Here is a 19,609-nt window from a genome sequence, read left to right as displayed (position 1 = left end):
TTACCGCGCTAGGCCAGTAACACGTAGTCTGGAATCATTACATAACAAAACATGGCAGTGTATGGTCCTGGGGTTTGCTGGCATTCAAGCAACATCCATTCTTTGTCTCTTTGTGTTATCCTCAGGAGAGTGATATCATTCATGGTCACCTGGTTGGAATAGAGGAATTTTATTAAGGGGACATTCAGAGGTGGCCATTCCTGCTGGGCTGTTTGCCTGTGGCTGAACAGAAATCATCCCCGCTGTTAGCCATGTGGTGGGGGGAGGGGTGAAGCGATCACCTCAGAGAATTGGGTGTGTGTATGGGGGGACGTTAGTGGGGTTTCTGCTGCACATTAACCTGAAAACCGCAGCCCCTTCTTTTAAATGGTCAACCCATTTTAAATGGCCAACCCAACAGGTGCTTGGTGTGGGAAATGAGGGCCCTGCTGTTTGAAACCATTCCCACATGTTATGAAGGTTAAAGAAGCCAAAAGACTGTGGCTTACCATGTCTGCCTGCAAGCTGAATTCTGTTGCCTGCCGGCCCTGTGTGTGTGATCTCTCACACCATATTGGCAGGCCCTCAAAATAAGAGACAAAATGCAACCTTGTAAAGAAAGCACATGTGCTATGTAATGTTAACAGCTTGGTTCACCATGAAAGAGTCTACCCATTGTTCTCTACAATGTGTCTTTTTAAATACTACTCTCCCTTCCGTTCCTCCCTCAGCTTCAAATGTTTCAATGCTCTCCCTATCATCTCCATCCCAGAGGCTAGCAAAGATTAGAAGGCGAAAAAAATGCACTCGCGATGAAATATTGTCTGAGCTCATGCAGTCCTCCCACACTGAAAGAGCCCAGCAGAGTACGTGGAGGTAGACAATGTCAGAGTGCAGGAAAGCACAAAATGAACTCGAGGACAGGAGGGACGGGAGCAAGAGGAGAGGTGGCGGGATCAAGATGATAGATGGCATCAGCATGATGAGAGGAGGCAGAAGGCAATGCTGAGGCTACTGGAGGATCAAACCTATATGCTCCGGCATATGGTTGAGCTGCAGGAAAGGCAGGAGCACAGACCGCCATCGCAGCCCCTGTGTAACCAACTGCCCTCCTCCCCAAGTTCCATAGCCTCCTCACCCAGATGCCCATGAACGTAGTGGGGGGGCCTCTGGGCATCCAACCACTCCACCCCAGAGGACTGCCCAAGCAACAGAAAGCTGGCATTCAATAAGTTTTGCAGTGTGTCCTTGTCTTCCCCTTTTCCCCTCCTCCACCACCCCACCCGATGCTTCCCTCCTCTGCCACCCCTCCCGGGCTACCTTGGCAGTTATCCCCCCATTTGTGTGACGAATTAATAAAGAATGCATGAATTTGAAACAGCAATGACTTTATTGCCTCTGCAAGCGGTGACCAAAGGGGGGAAGGGAGGGCGGTTGGCTTACAGGGAAGTAGAGTGAACCAAGGAGGTGGCTTTTCATCAAGAAGAAACAAACAGAACTTCCACACCGTAGCCTGGCCAGTCATGAAACTGGTTTTCAAAGCTTCTCTGATGCACACCGTGCCCGACTGTGTTCTTCTAACCACCCTGGTGTCTGTCTGCGTGTAATCAGCAGCCAGATGATTTGTCTGAACCTCCCACCCTGCCATAAATGCCTCCTCGTTGCTCTCACAGATATTGTGCAGCACACAGCGAACAGTAATAACGATGGGAATATTGGTTTCGCTGAGGTCTAACTGAGTCAGTAAACTGCGCCAGTGCGCTTTTAAATGTCCAAAAGCACATTCTACCACCATTCTGCACTTGCTCAGCCTATAGTTGAACAGCTTTTGACTACTGTCCAGGGTGCTTGTGTATGGCTTCATGAGCCATGGCATTAAGGGGTAGGCTGGGTCCCCAAGGATCACTATAGGCATTTCAACATCCCCAATGGTTATTTTCTGGTCTGGAAAGTAAGTCCCTTGCTCCAGCCATTGACACAGACCATAGTTCCTAAAGATGTGAGCGTTATGTACCTTTCCCGGCCATCCCACATCGATGTTGGTGAAATGTCCCTTGTGATCCATCAGTGCTTTCAGCACCATTGAAAAGTACCCCTTGCGGTTTATGTATGGCTGCTATGGTGCTTCGGTGCCAAGATAGGGATATGCGTTCTGTCTGTCACCCCATCACAGTTAGGGAATCCCATTGCAACAAAGCCATCCACTATGACCTGCACATTTCCCAGAGTCACTACCCTTGATAGCAGCAAGTCAGTTATCGCGTTGGCTACTTGGATCACAGCAGCCCCCACAGTAGATTTGCCCACTCCAAATTGATTCCCGACTGACCGGTAGCTGTCTGGCATTGCAAACTTCCAGAGGGCTATCGCCACTCGCTTGTTAACTGAGAGGGCTGCTCTCATCTTGGTATTCTTGTGCTTCTTGGCAGGGGAAAGCAAATCACAAAGTTCCATGAAAGTGCCCTTATGCATACAAAAGTTTTGCAGCCACTGGGAATCATCCCAGACCTGCAACACTGTGCGGTCCCACCAGTCTGTGCTTGTTTCCCGGGCCCAGAATCAGTGTTCCACGGCCTGTGCTTTGTTAGGAGTCTGTGTCCATGTCCTCATCACTCTCGTCACTGCGCTGCCATCGCCTCCTCACCTGCGTTTAAAGTTTCTGGTGCTGCATATACTGCAGGATAATGCACATGGTGTTTACAGTGCTCATAACTGCCACTGTGATCTGAGCAGGCTCCATGCTTGCCGTGGTATGGCATCTGCAGGAGAGCAGAGTGACAGTGGAAGCAGTCGTTCAATGACGATTGATTGCCATTGCTTTCATGGAGGGAGGGAGGAAGAGAGGGAGGGGGGCCTGATGACATGTACCCAAAACCACCCGCGACAATGTTTTTGCCCCATGAGGCATTGGGAGCTCAACCCAGAATTCCAATGGGCGTCGGAGACTGCGGGAACTGTGGGATAGCTACCCACAGTGCAACGCTCTGAAAGTCGACACTAGCCTCGGTACTGTGGATGCATGCTGCCGACTTAATGTGCTCAGTGGGGACACACACAATCAACTGTATAAAATCAATTTCTAAAAAATCGACTTCTATAAAATTGACCTAATTTCATAGTCTAGACATACCCTTAGACTATAAGCTCTTTGGGGCAGGATGTGTATCTCCACATATGTTCATACGAACATAACATAGAACAGTCAATTTCTGATGCGGCTTCTGAGAACTACAACATAGAATATTAAATAAATACTAAAACATTCAATGCAGGATAAAATAACTAAGCTTCTAAATATACAGACTGAATATCTCCGTGTTTACTAGGAAAAAGATTAGTTGCCCACTAAAATGTCTATTCTGACAGATTTTCCCACCCTTTATTTCACAAAGCCCCAATGGGTGCTCCCTGTGCTCAGAGTTTTGGTATATGCTGCTCCTGCTGATGTGTCCAGGCTGCTTACAGCTGGTTAATTTTAAAATGGGAGTTGAAAATAATTGCAGAAAATCCAGAAATTAAAGAGAAAGTAAAAAGAGCAAATCACAGAAGTCTTAGCTGTCTGGATAGGAGGAAGGGAGAGTGGTAGTCTATCAGGATGCATATCTTTATAGAATATAACTTTGCAGGTAAGCTTCCTTCTTTCAAACATACCTATCTGGGCATAGTTTTGGTCTCTTTACTCTTTTCAGAATGTCTCTGAAAGAAAAACAAAGACACTGGAACAAGCAGAGAGCAATCAAAAGAGAAAGAAGTGCCTGGGTAGCCTAAAGTTATTAAAATTTATTTCCTCAAGCTAAGATGTCAGTTTATCAAATAACATGGAAAGTAATGCTGATCACGATTATATCAAAGCTTAATATGGAAGAATAGCTAAGCAAAGTTAGCTGAAGTAGCTTGGATAGGGAAGCCTGTGTTTTTAAAAGGATTAATCTAGTGTTGCCAACTCTTACAGTTTATTGAGTATCCTTATTGTTGCTGCACTTGGGGGCTAAAGCAGAGAACCTGGGTCTAAGGGGTCACAGATTAGTGATGCTGTGGCAGAGTTGAAAACAAACAAATGGTTGGATGAAAGGTGGTAACAACTCAATTCTTTAATGATCTACATCAGACTTTGGTGACCTAGTAGTGAAAAGCTCCGTGTCCCATTACAACCAATCTCTTGAATCATCTTCATTAATTCAAAGTTGTATTATTAATACATTTCACTGTATACATGACAAAATATTTCTTACCAGAACTCTGATTGCTACACTAAGCCAAATGAATACGTTGCTTTCTTTTAAATGCAAAAAAAAGCAAAGCAATTTTGCTAGTAAATCCTGTGGTTTTTATAAAGAACTTTGAACACATAGTTTATTATTATAAAGACAGAATTATTTCCTTTCAAAGGTGACAACTTTGAACCACAAGTATTTCCGCACACACTTAGAGGACAGCCTTTCATTGGGAAGATCACTTGTGATTGAGGATATAAGTGAAGAGTTGGATCCAGCACTGGATAATATATTAGAAAAGAATTTCATTAAATCAGGAACCTCTTTCAAGGTTAGTTACCTAACAGAAGAATTATAATATGAAGTGTTTATTATGTGTTGAATGATATAGTTCTTTCTAAAGCTGTGCTAAATGGAACATATTTTATTTTCTATGGGCTAATACAAATGAATTGAAAACACTAAGTGGAAGTAATAAAATGTGGTTTGCGATGACATGTTAATCTAATAGCAAAGTAATATGATGGTGTGTAAGGAAACTGAGTTTAATTAGAAGTCACTCCTGAGACTTCCAAACCAGCAGTCAGTTGCATTAATCCTATTGAATGATGGGTATGCTTTCTACTGATTTTTTTTAAGTGATGCCCAACTAGCCTCCACTAAGAATAGAATTAACAGGCTTCAGAAGAAATGACATCTAACTGTCTTCATCAGTGGGCTAATCATAATGACGCATGACCTTTAACTTTTTGGAGTGTGCTTTACTGGTAATAAGAAATATCTGTCCTCCTCTTGTGTCTTTTTATTCTTGTGCTCAAATGACTCATGCAGTTCCTTTCTCCTTAATTTAATGATATAACAGCATACATATACAATTTTGATTTCCTAGAGGAAATTAGGGAAGTGTCCATCTACTTTGTTCTAGCATGCATTGTGGCTACCATTTTTCCTCTGCAATTCTCCCCTCCACTGTGACTTTCTATAGACCAAGAAAATCACCTTAATAAATTATGAAATGACTAAAAATGGAAGAATCCCCAATTAAAATAACTGTATCCTTAATCCTAAATGCCCAAAATGAATTGTCTTTGGGGTATTTTTATATTTATTAATTTTCAATGTCAGTATGTATAATTACATTGGAAGCTAAAGGCTACTTGACAGAGGCTGTAGTCCAGATTATTGGTGGTAATGAGAATTGTCTCCTATAAAACTGTTTAAATATTCTTTTCTTTGCTATTTTGATTGAGTTGCCAGAGCAGGGTAGGCAACAGTGTGAGGTGGAGATACCTCCTCCCTACCCACTCTCCCCAAGGGTCGTGTTTGAAGTAACCCAGGTAAGCCTATGTGTGCATGATAAGGGAGCTCTACCCACCACTTAAACTTCCTTGTGCTAGTGCACACACATGCAGATTTTAGAGAATATGGGAAATGATTTGTGGGTTTAAAACAGCTGTGTGGATAGAATATGTAACTGATGTATGCAGTACTATATAAAAGTGATGGAAAAAGAGACTTATTTTTGCAGAGATACTTTAAATTCATCTTGTTGTAATAAAGATAAGACAAAACTATTTAGTCTACCTTGCTTGATTCATTAATTTCTTCCTCTGCTCCGTTTATGAGAGAAACATGATTTCCGTAAAGGTCAACATTTTCTCAGGATTTGAGTCTTGAGCTGTGATTAGTTATGTTTGAGTTCAAGATTATAATGATAATGCCCTTGGAGTCACTGAAGCCCTACACTGGAAGTAGTTCCTTCATGTATCTTGAGTTAATACTACTTTTATAACAAATCATAACTGCTAATCACTTTTTGTTTCTTGAGCTTTACTGATGTTTTTTTCGTAACTTGACCTGTGAAACAAATATACTAATTTTCATCTATGTTATTTCAAAGATGTAAATGTTTCCATGATTTGTACACAGTCAGTCAATTAGCATTACTGATTAAAACCAAATTAATTTGCTGTCACTTTTTCTTCAGGTGAAAGTTGGTGATAAGGAGGTAGAGGTAATGACTACATTTAAACTGTATATTACTACAAAACTACCCAATCCTGCTTTCACACCTGAGATCAATGCTAAAACATCAGTTATTGATTTCACCGTTACAATGAAAGGACTTGAGAATCAGTTACTGAAAAGAGTAATTCTTACTGAGAAACAGGTAAGCTAGCAAGATGAACAAAGAACTGCAATACTAATTGTGCAATAGTGGTACTTACTTGTTTATCTAACTTTAATATGTGGGAAGAAAAATGCAAATAAAGATGGGCAAACTGACAATCTTTTAACATTTTATTAAGTTTCAGAATGGAAATTTCTAAACAAAAATGTGCTAGTGTCAGAATTAGAAATTATATACTGCAATTTGGCATTTATTAAGATAGTTGAAGCTGGATAAACACAGGAAAAACATGCTACTTAAAGAAATAAAAAAAGTTATAGAAATATTTATTTAAATAGGGAAAATATAACTGAAATAAAATAGAAGCTCTAGTAAGCAGCAGTATGGGCAAGTGCTTTTTAAATATGATGCAGTGGTATAGTCGATAAACAGTTGTATCATTTTCTTGATTTCTGATACTAGGAGCTGGAGGGAGAGCGAATTAAACTCATGGAAGATGTAACTTTTAATAAGCGGAAGATGAAAGAATTGGAAGACAATCTTCTCTATAAACTAAGCGCAACTAAAGGTTATATATTAATGAGTAAAAACTGGGATTTTTATAGGGAAAATAAAACTAATCGGTGTCAATATGGAAGGGCCTTTATGTGAACCACAAACAAAGCAAGAAATAGTATATTAAACCACACTTACCCTTTATCAGAAGCTCATCTAAGGAAAGTGGAAGAAGGTGACTAGCATTTGAGATGAACCCTCTAGACATGCTCATCTATGTATGTACGGGCATGAACTGGTATAGTTCCACTGGGGAGAGGCCAGATCTGGTGAAGTCACACGGGATCTTTACCATTTGCACAGAGTAAAGTTTCATAGAGGTATGGTTTGGTGAAAGGGAATATGAGGGAGGTCAGAGAAGGAGAAATCCGAAGATCTGCCATTGAAACTGGTGTAGATGCTGTGGAATAGTTTCGGTGTTGAATTCTGCCCCAGAGGCCTTGGAACATCTGTATCTCCACTCCAGGGAGATCCTCAACACACAAATGAATTAATGAGTCTGTGGAAACTGTTTTGGCTCTGTGTACCATATGTGGGGACCAGTTTCCCTTTTTATCCTGTTGTGGTACCTGCTGTCTTTAAATCTGGAGGAGCGTTACAGCTAAAAGTGGATCACCGTATCAGAACCCTGACTCCTTATCTGTTGTGCATCAGTATTGTATGTAGATGCAGAATACAATTAAGTCTCAGTGCTGACCTGGTAGGAACATCAGGAGTGTGTTATTATAGGTGTCTCTTCTGAGGGGAGATGTCTCTTCCACAAAGGAAAAAACTGTTTAGCTAGTATATCACTGCCTCTATTGAAGGAAGGCACTTTATATTGCTCTGGTAATCTAAAGGCATCTTAAATGGAGTATAATCACTTACATGCCTTTTAAGGTCCCTTTACATTGCCAGAGAAGTGCGGGTTTAACACCTACAGTGCAGCTATAGTAGGAAGAGAGATAAAGCTACTTCAACCAGATACTCAGCTGCTGTAAACTGGTGTAGCTCTGAAGTTAGTGCAACTAGGCACATTTATACCAGTCCATTGTGCAATAAAACAGGATTATGGAGCAGCTTTCTTAAAAATACCTGTCCTGATTGGTTATAAAAGCCAAAATCATTTTTTAGACTCACTATACACATGTAGGGTGACCAGATGTCCCAATTTTATAGACACAGTCCCAATTTGTGGGTCTTTTTCTTATATAAGCTTCTATTACCCCCCACCACCATCCTGATTTTTCACATTTGCTGTCTGGTCACCCTATGCACATGTATCTTAGTGGACTGACTCTCCTGGGAGTTGCCAGCAGCATGTCCCACTCTCCTGATATATGAAAAAGAGAACAAAGAGAAAAGGACATTGAGCCCTTGTCTATAGGGGAAAGGATTTTTTAAAGTATATCTTTAGATTATGCAAAAAAAAATAAACTGCCTTGCATCCAAACACAAATGATATTTTGCGTTATCTTGTGTCTTATCCCACTATAATTAATCTTCATGGAAGCAACTTGATTCTAGTTTTAAATGAGATATAGTGCTGAAAACTTCATATAGATACCTCACCATTTCTTAACAGCTATGCCACTGCAGGTAGTCCTTCTACCACACTTCGACATTCCTTTGAGGACCTAGGGAATTTCAGACCAGTCAGCCTAACTTCAATACTTGGAAAGATATGGGAACAAATTATTGAACAATCAGTTTGTAAGCATCAAGAGGATTGAGTGGTAACTTATGTCCAATATGGGTTTGCCGAGAACAAATCAGGCCAAGCCAACATAATTTCCTTTGATAGAGTTACTGCCTAATGAATAGGGAGAAAGCAGTAGACATAATATATTTTGATTTTTGGTAAGGCTTTTGACACTATCTCACATTACATTGTCATAAACAAAATAGGGAAATATGGTCTAAATGAAATTATTATAAGGTGGGTGCATAACTTTTTGAAGAAGCTACTCAGAGGATAGTTATCAGTGTTTCACTATCAAACTGGGAAAACATATGTAGGGTCCATCCCTACAATATTTTCATTGGTGGCTTGGATAGCAGTGGAGACTATGCTTATAAAATTGGCAAATGACACCAAGGTGAGTGGGTTGCAAGATCCTTAGAAGACAGGATTAGAATTTAAAAGGACTTTTATAAATTGGAGAATTGGTCTGAAATCAACAAGATGAAATTCAATGAAGACTAGTACAAAGTATTAAACCTAGGAAGGGAAAATCAAATGCATAAATACATATTACTGGAATAACTGGCTAGGCAGTAGTACTGCTGAACAGGAGCTGGGGGTTATATTGAATCACAAATTGAATGTGAGCCAACAATGTGATGCAGTTGTGGAAAAGGCTGATATCATTCTAGAATGTATTAACAGAAGTGTTTGTAAGATGTGGGAGATACTGAGCACAGCAGAACAATTACTGGTAAAACCTCAGCAGGAATATTGTGTTCAAGCCTGGGCATCACACTTTAAGAAAGATGTGGACAAATTGGAGAGTGCAAAGGAGTGCAATAAAATGATAAAGGGCTTAGAAAAGCTGACTTATGAGGAAAGGTTTAAATAAACTGGGCATGTTTAGTCTTGAGAAAAGAAGACTAAGGAGGGACCTGATAGTTTTCAGATATGTTAAGGGCTATTATAGGAGGACAGTCATCAATTGTGCTCCATGTCTGATAAAAGTAGGACAAGAAGTAGTTGGCTTAGTCTGCAGCCATGGAGATTTAGATTAGTTACTCAGAAAACATGTTGTAGCTATGAAGATAGGTAAGTACTGAATAGGTTACCAAAGGAGATTGTGGAGTCCTCTCATTGGATGTTTTTAAGAACAGGTTGATCCTGCCTCAGCACAGGAGCTCTTGAAGTATATTCCACCCCTACATGTCTATGATTCTGTGATTGCTTCTCATTTTGATTGGTCTATTAGGTTACCTGTGCACTCTCTACAGCTTGGGATCCACTTGACTGGATGTCCCCACTCTTTAAATACCAGCACTCACTTAAGTGCATCTCTTTGCAAATCTAGCTTGTGACAAGTTCACAGAACCCAAAGTCCATTACAGCCATCATGCTTGTGTGTGCTTATGTTAGGAGATCCTGCTGTGACCTCTGGAGACAGATAAGGACCAAGTTCAGTCCTTCCAGAAGTCATTGGAATACAAAGAGCTACAGGTGTTTAGCAGAGCAAATACAGGCAAAGGAGTATTCCCAGGACGCATGCTGGTGCTGCATCAAAGACAAGGATCTAGAGCAGAATTACAAAAATCATACCTCTGCAATGCTCCTAGTACACTTATATACTGTGAAATGCTTCCTTAGAATATTGAATCAAATTCAAGGTCTTGGGTCTTATCTTCAAGGTGCTGCATGGCCCAGGATATATAAAAGATTGCCTTAAGCTCTGGGATGAACATTATTGGTGACAACTTCATTTCTTCTTCGAGTGCTTGCTCATATCCATTCCAGTTAGGTGTGCGCGTGCCGCGTGCACGTTCATCAGAGATTTTTACCCTAGCAACACTCGGTGGGCTGGCAGGGCGCCCCCTGGAGTGGCGCAGCTATGGTGCTGGATATATACCCCTGCTGGCCCCTCCGCTCCTCAGTTCCTTCTTACCGCCCGTGTCGGTCGTTGGAACAGTGGAGCGCAGCTTAGCTGACCTCCACCTCCCTAGCGATTCGCTCGTTTCTATTGTATTGTGTATATAGTTCAATTTCCTACAAGTATAGTTAGTGTTTAGTTATTAGTTCTGTAGTAGTTATTGTATATAGTTAGGAGGGAACGGGGGTTAGCCCCTTCCCCTCACCCGGTACCGGGGCCTATGCCCGGTTCACCGGGCTTCAAACCGTGCTTGGCCTGTCATAGGCCGATGCCCACAAGAGACCCTCACGACTCCTTTCTCAAGTGTTTGGATGAATCCCATCTCACGGACAAGTGCCGCATCTATAAGGCTTTCAAGCCCCGGACTAAAAAAGAGTTGGACATTCGCCTGAAGCAACTCTTGATGGAGGCAGCGCTGACTCCTCCGTCTTCGGCACCACCTGCGGCACCGGGAACAAGTGCCTCTTCTGCACCGGAGCGCGCGCCAACAGTGAAGGCTCCTCGACATCAGCCATCACTGGCCCAAGCTCCTGCCCGGCACCGCTCTCTCTCACCAAGGAGCAAGAAGCACAAGCCTCCTGCGGCTACTGTATCTACGCCGCAGTCTGAGCGCTTAGCTAAGTCGGACCACCCGGCACTGACATCTGCCGCGGCACCAACATCCTCCGCATCGTTGATTCCAGCCTCACAAGAGCCGTCGAGTCCGGTGCCTACCAGCTCCTCGGCATGCACTGTGGTTGAGCTTACCGTGCCCTCCACTCCGGTGACGTTCTCCACAGCACGGGACTTGATTGCCTTGACGGAGCCTGAGCTGCCTCAACCCCCGGCACCGCCGGTGCGGGTTGTTCAGTCAATAGGCAAGACGGCCCTCATGAGACCATCTTCACCCGGTACCACCGAACGTCGCTGGTCCCGATCCAGGTCCCACAGGCATTCTTGGTCCCGTCATTGATCCCAGTCCCGGCGCCGCTCACAGTCCTGGTACCACTCCCCATCGAGGTACCAGTCGTACTCGCAGCACTATTCGAGGTCCCGGTCTCCGACCAGATACTCTTGGCACCGATCTAGGTCCCGACACCACTTGCGGCACCGCACCTCTCGCAGCCGATCTCGGCATGGCGATTCAAGGCACCGGTCGACCTCCCGGCACCACGCCGGTCGCAGGTCCCAGTCTCATTCCCGGCACCGATACGACTCCCGGTACCGTTCTCCGGCACCGCATGGGGACAGATCGAGTGGACGCAGGGACCCGCATCAAATGGTCTCCGCCCCTCCATGGCCTTCTAGTCATCCGTCTACCTCCTCCCATGCAGACAGTGCATCCTATGGGGATTTGGATACTCACAACAGGTTCGCCCAAGGAACCCTTGACCCGGACCAGGAACCTCATCAGTGGTCCTTTGGGACACCTTAGGCTTATCACCAAGCCCAGGGTGAACCCCCTATACCATCCCGCTCCGGCCCTTCCGAACACCGAGCGCCAGAGGCCACCTTTAGCAGACCTCTCCCGGCTGGTACGGAGGAATCTCCTGCCCATGTACTGGACCCACAAGATCTACCGGCTCCGGACATTCCTCAGGATCAGGAATCAGTCCAGGACCCGCTTGTCCCCGGGGTTTCATCCTCCTCCTCCTCGGATGAAGCAGTGGCGGGGACATCAACATCGAGACCACCTCCAATCGACCTCAGGTCACACCAGGACCTTCTGCGGCTTGTCGCCCTTAATATCAACTTACCTGTAAAGGAAGTTCCTGAGGTGGAGGACCTGGTAATCAGTATACTGTCGGCGGAGGCACCAACTAGGGTGGCCCTCCCCTTCATTCGTTCGATCCAGGCTAGAGCGGATACCATCTGGCAATCCCCGGCATCCATACTGCCCACAGCCAGAGGGGTCGAACGGAAATACATGGTGCCCTCCAAAGGGTATGAGTACCTTTATGTACACTCCCCTCCCTGTTCATTGGTTGTACAGTCTGTCAATGAATGGGAGCACCATGGCCAGCAAGCCCCTGCACCAAAACCAAGGGAGGCCAGGCGAATGGATCTATTAGGAAGAAAAATCTATTCCGCAGGAGGCCTCCAACTCAGGGTGGCGAACCAACAAGCCCTCCTGAGTAGGTACAGCTAGAACACCTAGGAGGCGGTAGGGAAGTTTACAGAGCTCGTCCCGCAGGACTCCCACCAGGAATTCACAGCACTCCTGGAGGAAGGGAAGAAAGTTGCACGGACCTCCCTCCAGGCCTCGCTGGATGCTGCCAATTCGGCAGCTAGAACGGTCGCCTCTGGAATTGCCATGCGACGTATATCATGGCTGCAAGTGTCAGGCCTGCCACCTGAACTTCAGCAGACTATACAAGACTTACCTTTTGATGGTCAGGGCCTGTTCTCGCAGAAGACGGACCCTAGGCTACAGAGTCTAAAAGACGATCACGTAATTATGCGTTCTCTGGGAATGCATACGCCACAAACTCAAAGATGGTCTTTCTGGCCGCAACCTCAGCGCCCCTACCCCCCACCTCGGCCAAGGCAAGACTTCATCAGAAGGCAAGGTCGTACCAATTGCAGACGTCAGTCTGGGCCTCAAGGGGGTAACAATTCCGGTCCCACCAAGCCACCAGCGGGACCGAAACCAAACTTTTGAGGGTGCGCCCGAGAGCAGTATACCAATGGCCTCCCAGGATCCTTTTCAGTTCTACAACCGCCTTGCCCCATTTCTCCCTGCGGGTCCCAACTAACCTCGGACCGTTGGGTCCTACACACAGTGGAGTTTGGATATCGTCTTCAGTTTATTTCAACCCCCCCAACCCCCCTCCTCATCCCTTTTCAGGGACCCCTCTCACGAGCAACTCCTATTGCAGGAGGTTTGGAGGCTTCTTGCAATGGGAGCTATAGAGGAGGTTCCGGAGGAGTTAAGAGGCAAGGGGTTCTATTCCAGATATTTCCTAATCCCCAAGGCAAAAGGAGGCCTCCGGCCTATCCTGGACCTGCGAGGACTGAACAAATTAATGAAAAAGTTCAAGTTCCGCATGGTATCCCTGGGAACCATCATCCCTTCCCTGGATCCCGGAGATTGGTACGCTGCTCTCAACATGAAGGACGCATATTTCCACATCGCTATTTACCCCCCGCACAGACGGTATCTACGCTTTGTGGTGAATCGTCAACATTACCAGTTTACGGTCCTTCCCTTTGGCCTCTCCTCGGCCCCTCGGGTATTCACGAAGTGTATGGTGGTAGTCGCCGCCTCCCTCTGCCGTCGTCGAATACATCTCTTTCCATACCTCGACGACTGGTTTATTCGAGGGACCTCCGAGACACAGGTCACTGCTAATGTGAGCGTCATCAAGGACCTATTCACCCGTCTAGGCCTGATAATCAATTTGTAAAAATCCACTTTGGTGCCTTCGCAGAGAATAGAATTCATAGGGGCCACGCTGGACTCCAATCTTGCAACTGCCAGCTTGCCTCTACCTCGGTTTCAGGCTATAGTCTCCCTTGTACAAAGACTACAAAGCTTCCCAACAACCTCTGCCCGCACTTGCCTTGGCCTCCTCGGTCACATGGCTACGTGCACTTTCGTCACAAAGCACGCCAGACTGTGCATGCGTCCTCTTCAAACTTGGCTCACCTCAATCTATCGTCCGCGCAGGGACGCCATAGACATGATACTCACAGTTCCATCGAGCATTCTGGGCTCCCTCGACTGGTGGCTGACACCATCCCTGGTGTGTACGGGTCGACCGTTCCATCCACCGCAGCCCTCCGCGTCCCTAACAACGGACGCCTCATCTCTCAGCTGGGGTGCTCACCTAGGGCACCTTCGCACTCAAGGCCTTTCGTCCTCTCGGGAATTGGCGCTTCACATCAATGTCCGCGAACTGAGAGCGGTCCAACAGGCGTGCCAAACTTTCCAGCGTCATCTACAGAGCCGTTGTGTTGCAGTGTTCACAGACAACACAACGGCCATGTATTACATAAACAAGCAGGGAGGGACGTGATCTTCCCTCCCTTTGTCAAGAGGCGATGCAACTGTGGGACTTCTGCATAGCCCACTCAATAGACCTGGTAGCCTCCTTTCTCCAGGGAGTCCAGAACTCTCTCGCGGATCACCTGAGCAGGTCCTTCCTGTCCCATGAGTGGTCCATCCGTCCGGACATTCTCCATTCTGTATTCCGCAAGTGGGGCTTTCCCCAGATAGACCTCTTTGCCTCCCGAGAGAACAGGAAATGCCAGGTGTTCTGCTCCCTGCAGGGTCGCTCCCCAGGCTCCCTCTCGGACGCGTTCCTAATTCCCTGGAAAGGTCACCTATTTTATGCCTTCCCACCTTTTCCCCTCGTCCACAGAGTACTAGTCAATCTCCGCAGGGACAGAGCCCAGCTAATACTGATCGCTCCGGCATGGCCGAGACAGCACTGGTACACTCTGCTGCTCGACCTTTCTCTGGCAGACCCGATACCTCTGCCACTCTGCCTGGACCTCATAACGCAGGACTTTGGCAGGCTTCACCATCCGGACCTGCAATCCCTCCATCTGACAGCATGGCTGCTGTCTGGTTGAACCAATCTGAATTGCATTGTTCCACCTCTGTGCAACAGGTGCTACTGGGAAGCAGAAAGCCTTCCACACGGGCAACATATCTCACCAAGTGGAAGCGCTTCTCCCACTGGTGCGCCCAGCATGACTTTATTCCCGAAGGTGTATCGGTCCCCATTATCTTGGACTACTTATGGTCCCTCAGGGAGCAGGGCCTGGCGATCTCTTCTATAAGGGTGCATCTTGCAGCTATTTCCACCTTCCATCCTGGGGAAACTGGCAGTTCAATCTTCTCTCACCCTATAGTTTCCAAATTCCTCAAGGGCTTGGAGCGGCTCTACCCTCAAGTCAAGCGCCCATCCCCTACCTGGGATCTCAACCTCATATTAGCTAGGCTTATGGGCCCCCCCCCCCTTAGATCCTTTAGCCACATGCTCACTGCTGTACCTGTCCTGGAAGACAGCCTTCCTCGTTGCTATCACCTCGGCTAGACGAGTATCGGAACTTCGCACTTTGATGGTGGATCCTCTGTATACAGTATTCCACAAGGACAAGGTACAGCTGCGACCGCACCCGGCATTCCTCCCTAAGATGGTCTCTGCCTTCCACATTAATCAAGACATCTTTCTACCAGTCTTTTTCCTAAAGCCGCACTCACTGCGCCAGGAACAACAGCTGCATACCCTGGATGTCCGCCGGGCCCTCGCCTTTTACATCCAGAGAACCAAACCTTTCAGACGTTCGCCTCAGCTATTTGTAGCGGTCGCAGAGCGCATGAAGGGCATGCCAATCTCTTCGCAACGGATCTCATCTTGGGTGACATCCTATATCCGGACATGCTACGAATTGGCCCACATTCTGACTGGCCATCTCACTGCCCACTCTACTCGGGCTCAAGCCTCATCTGCCGCTTTCCTGGCCCATGTTCCCATCTGGGAAATATGTCGCGCGGCTACCTGGTCTTCCATCCACACCTTTGCATCACACTATGCATTGGTCCAGCAGAGAGACGATGCCACCTTTGGCTCAGCGGTCTTACATTCCGCAATGTCTCACTTCGACCCTACCGCCTAGGTAAGGCTAATCACCTAACAGGAATGGATATGAGCAAGCACTCGAAGAAGAAAAGACGGTTACTCACCTTTGTAACTGTTGTTCTTCGAGATGTGTTGCTCATATCCATTCCACACCCGCCCTCCTTCCCCACTGTCGGAGTAACCGGCAAGAAGGAACTGAGGAGCGGAGGGGCTGGCAGGGGTATATATCCGGTACCATAGTGGCGCCACTCCAGGGGGCGCCCTGCCGGCCCACCGAGTGTTGCTATGGTAAAAATCTCCTACGAACATGCAGGCAGCGCGCGCACACCTAACTGGAATGGATATGAGCAACACATCTCGAAGAACAACAGTTACAAAGGTGAGTAACTGTCTTTTCTCTGACACGATGGAACTTTCTACAGTAAGGTTAAACCTTGTCTATTCAGGAGATGAGAACTTTCTCAGGTGCCATTTCTTTTTCCCTGCCTTCTCTAGCATATGTAGATAGCTCTCTGTGTGTGTGTGCACACACGCACCACATTGCTTACTGCACCAGTAGAAGGCATTCAGCTACTACAATGATAAGTGCCATATAAGAACTAGAATAGAATAGAATAGAATAGAATAGAACAGATTTTTGCCCAAGAGGCCGCAACAAACTGCTGGTAAATGTTTGGACAGTTTGGTCCACAATGAAAGAGTCAGCTTTGGAAACCACACAGGCAACCATGGATCCCAGCCAGGAGGAAATTCCCCTGGACAGCTACAATCTCTTCAGCACTCTCTACAGCCAGTCAGAGATTCAACTGCAGACACCATTAGAGACCCAGCTGAAGAACCAGGTTAACAATATAGCAGAGAGGACCTCATCCAGTATTAAGTGCTATATTAAAATAATCTGTCACATTAGTATCTACTGAGGTGGATTTAGAAACTTTCTTCAAGGCACTGGCTGCACATCACCATGTCTGGTAGATATTATGACAACAAGCACCTTTAACACAAGGCAGGTATCTCTCAGGACTCTTCAGCCTTGTCATGAGATTCCACCTTCCTTCCATTCTTCCAAATGCATTCTCTTGTTGTTATGCTGCTACTCCAGGAACAGTTGAACAGCTCCTTTCTCTTATACGAGTGTCCCATAAAAGTCTTCATAAGTCAGGGAAGCAGAGGGTAAGCTTGGCCTCCCAGAACAACAGCTGGGACCACCCCAGTAATGTCCATAGTGGTTTGGGAGTAAAAGTTCTATTTTTCATTACATAAAACATAAGTGAATTTCCAAAAATCCCAGCATTATTGACCTTTCCGGACTACGCACGTTAATGTTAGTGAACTTGCCAGAGTGATCTATTTCTAGGGCTTATGTGGAAAAATACCTGTTTCTGTTGATGAATTGCAAGACCCGGTAGGATGATGGCCACATGTTTCTTTGTGTTTTGGGGAACTTGCATGTTGTTGATCTAACACTGAAGCTCTGGGATAAGCTCTGCACAGCTTTCCATGAAAGTGACCTTCTGCGTTCTGAAATTCTGCAGCCACTACTAGTTACACCAGGTCTGCAGTACTGTCCTGTACCACCAGTTGGTTCTCATTGGCCAGGCCCAGAAGCAGCGCTCCACCAAGTGAAGCCAGTCCAGGAAAATGTCATACAGATACAATTTCCTGGTTTGATCCTCCTCTTCCTCTAGCAGTATCTGTGTAGCATCAGTCTTCCATCTTCTACTCAGCCACCCGCCTGCATGACTACCTATATATCTGGAGCTTCCTGTTCGTACTAATGATGTTTAGGATTGCAGTGATTCTTCTGTGCTGTCTGACAGCAGATCAAAACTGGAACAGTTTGAAAACAGCACTGGTTAGTGAAAATCAGGTGAATTATGGAATACCATTGACAGACTCATGGAAGTTTGACCCCAAATTGCAGAAATCCAGTTGGTTCTGGTAAGTATCCCACAATTCACAGCAATAAACAAACCTAGTCATGGAATACTGCATCCTCGAATATCTACCCAGAGTGCTGTGTAGATATTTCAAAAAAAAAAGGAGCCTTTTGTTTATGCTATGACTCACAAGGGATGTAGCTTAAGCCGCTTTATACAAACCAGCATGGACCTACTCTTTTGGTTTAGTTACGCCTGTATAATTATAGTGAGAAAAACTGTCAAAAAAGCTTTCCAATGTAGACAATGCCTTAATTAAATATTACTCTAAATTTATCTGCTCTAGGGACTGCAGGATAAGGGGCAACATTTTACAAGTGCTTAAGCAATTTAGGAGATTAAGTCTCATTGATTTTTTCAGTGCAACCAATCCACAGAACCTGAAATTCTTTCAAGGAGTGCTGTGTATGGATGTACTAAACTGTATGCATGTGAAAGCAGACACACTGCACAGTTGTAGCTTGCGTGAATACGGTCAAATCTTCATCAGCATCAGTGCAGTTCTCTAACATATTAAATATAACATTTGGTATTTTGATTTTTATACTTGTTTTGCTCGACCTGAATTTTTTAAAAGTTGTGAAACTCAATACATCTTTTCAGTTTGAGGTAAATAACTTCTGTAATTTTCATTTTTGAATTCTTCATATAGGAAATTCTAAAATCTATTCTAAACATGTTTCATATTTGTCCTTTTAGGTTCTTTAGTAGATGATGAATCTTTGATTGGTGTACTGCGAACAACTAAGCAAACAGCTGCTGAAGTATCTGAAAAATTATATGTGGCAGCAGAAACTCAAGTGAAGATTAACACTGCACAAGAGGAATATCGACCAGCTGCTACACGAGGAAGCATTCTTTATTTTCTTATCACAGAAATGAGCATGGTCAATAACATGTACCAGACTTCACTGGCTCAGTTCCTAAAGTTATTTGATCAGTCCATGGCCAGGTAAGAATATATAGATTTCTATATGTTTGAAATTTTTGTCTTTCCATTCCAGTTAATATTTGTATGAATTATGTTATTGCTTTGTATTTTGTTTTCATACTTTAGATCTGAAAAGTCTCCCTTGCCGCAGAAAAGAATCTCAAATATTATTGAGTATCTTACATTTGAAATTTTTACATATTCTGTCAGAGGCCTTTATGAATACCACAAATTCCTTTTTACCCTTCTTCTGACACTAAAAATTGATCTTCAGAGAGGGCAGGTCAAACCCAAAGAGTTCCAAGCACTTATTAAAGGTAAAACATTAAAAAGGTGTTTGTATTTAAAATAATAATTGTTTGAATTTCCTTTGGTGAGTTATTGAGCTTTTTAAAGTTAGAAATAGTAAAAAGTAAACTTTGTTTTTATCTTCTGATTTACATTATTTCAAAGTGTGCTTTTAGGTGCACAGCTTCTACCAGGATTCTTCATAACTGGGATTTGCCTGTTCCCTGTGGAATTCGAGGTGGTTCCCGGCTGTTGTGAGCAACTCCAAGATTAAGCTCCATCTTCCATTTTAGGCTATCAGAAGTTAAGTTTCTGGAACAAGATGGCAGTTCAGCTCTTCCCAACCAGTTTGTATAGTTTTTATTTGTTCCTCAGGGAATAGCAATCTCATTTTACCTCTGACTCCTCTGC

General features: G+C 44.9%; 1 protein-coding gene across 1 annotated transcript in view; it reads left to right on the top strand.

Annotated features, from left to right (window-relative positions):
* Nucleotides 1–19,609, top strand: part of DNAH8 (dynein axonemal heavy chain 8) — a 593,210-nt gene that overhangs the window by 507,743 nt on the left and 65,858 nt on the right. Inside the window, exons 76-80 of the mRNA XM_050948396.1 lie at nucleotides 4,369–4,524; nucleotides 6,181–6,363; nucleotides 6,787–6,892; nucleotides 18,679–18,931; nucleotides 19,037–19,227. Coding sequence (XP_050804353.1) covers nucleotides 4,369–4,524; nucleotides 6,181–6,363; nucleotides 6,787–6,892; nucleotides 18,679–18,931; nucleotides 19,037–19,227 — 889 coding nt within the window. The remainder of the gene's footprint in view (nucleotides 1–4,368; nucleotides 4,525–6,180; nucleotides 6,364–6,786; nucleotides 6,893–18,678; nucleotides 18,932–19,036; nucleotides 19,228–19,609) is intronic.

Source organism: Gopherus flavomarginatus, chromosome 4, assembly GCF_025201925.1.
Source record: "Gopherus flavomarginatus isolate rGopFla2 chromosome 4, rGopFla2.mat.asm, whole genome shotgun sequence".
NCBI lineage: Eukaryota > Metazoa > Chordata > Testudines > Testudinidae > Gopherus > Gopherus flavomarginatus.
The sequence above is the reverse complement of the archived record's forward strand: the minus strand, read 5'-3'. Positions and strand labels throughout refer to the sequence as shown.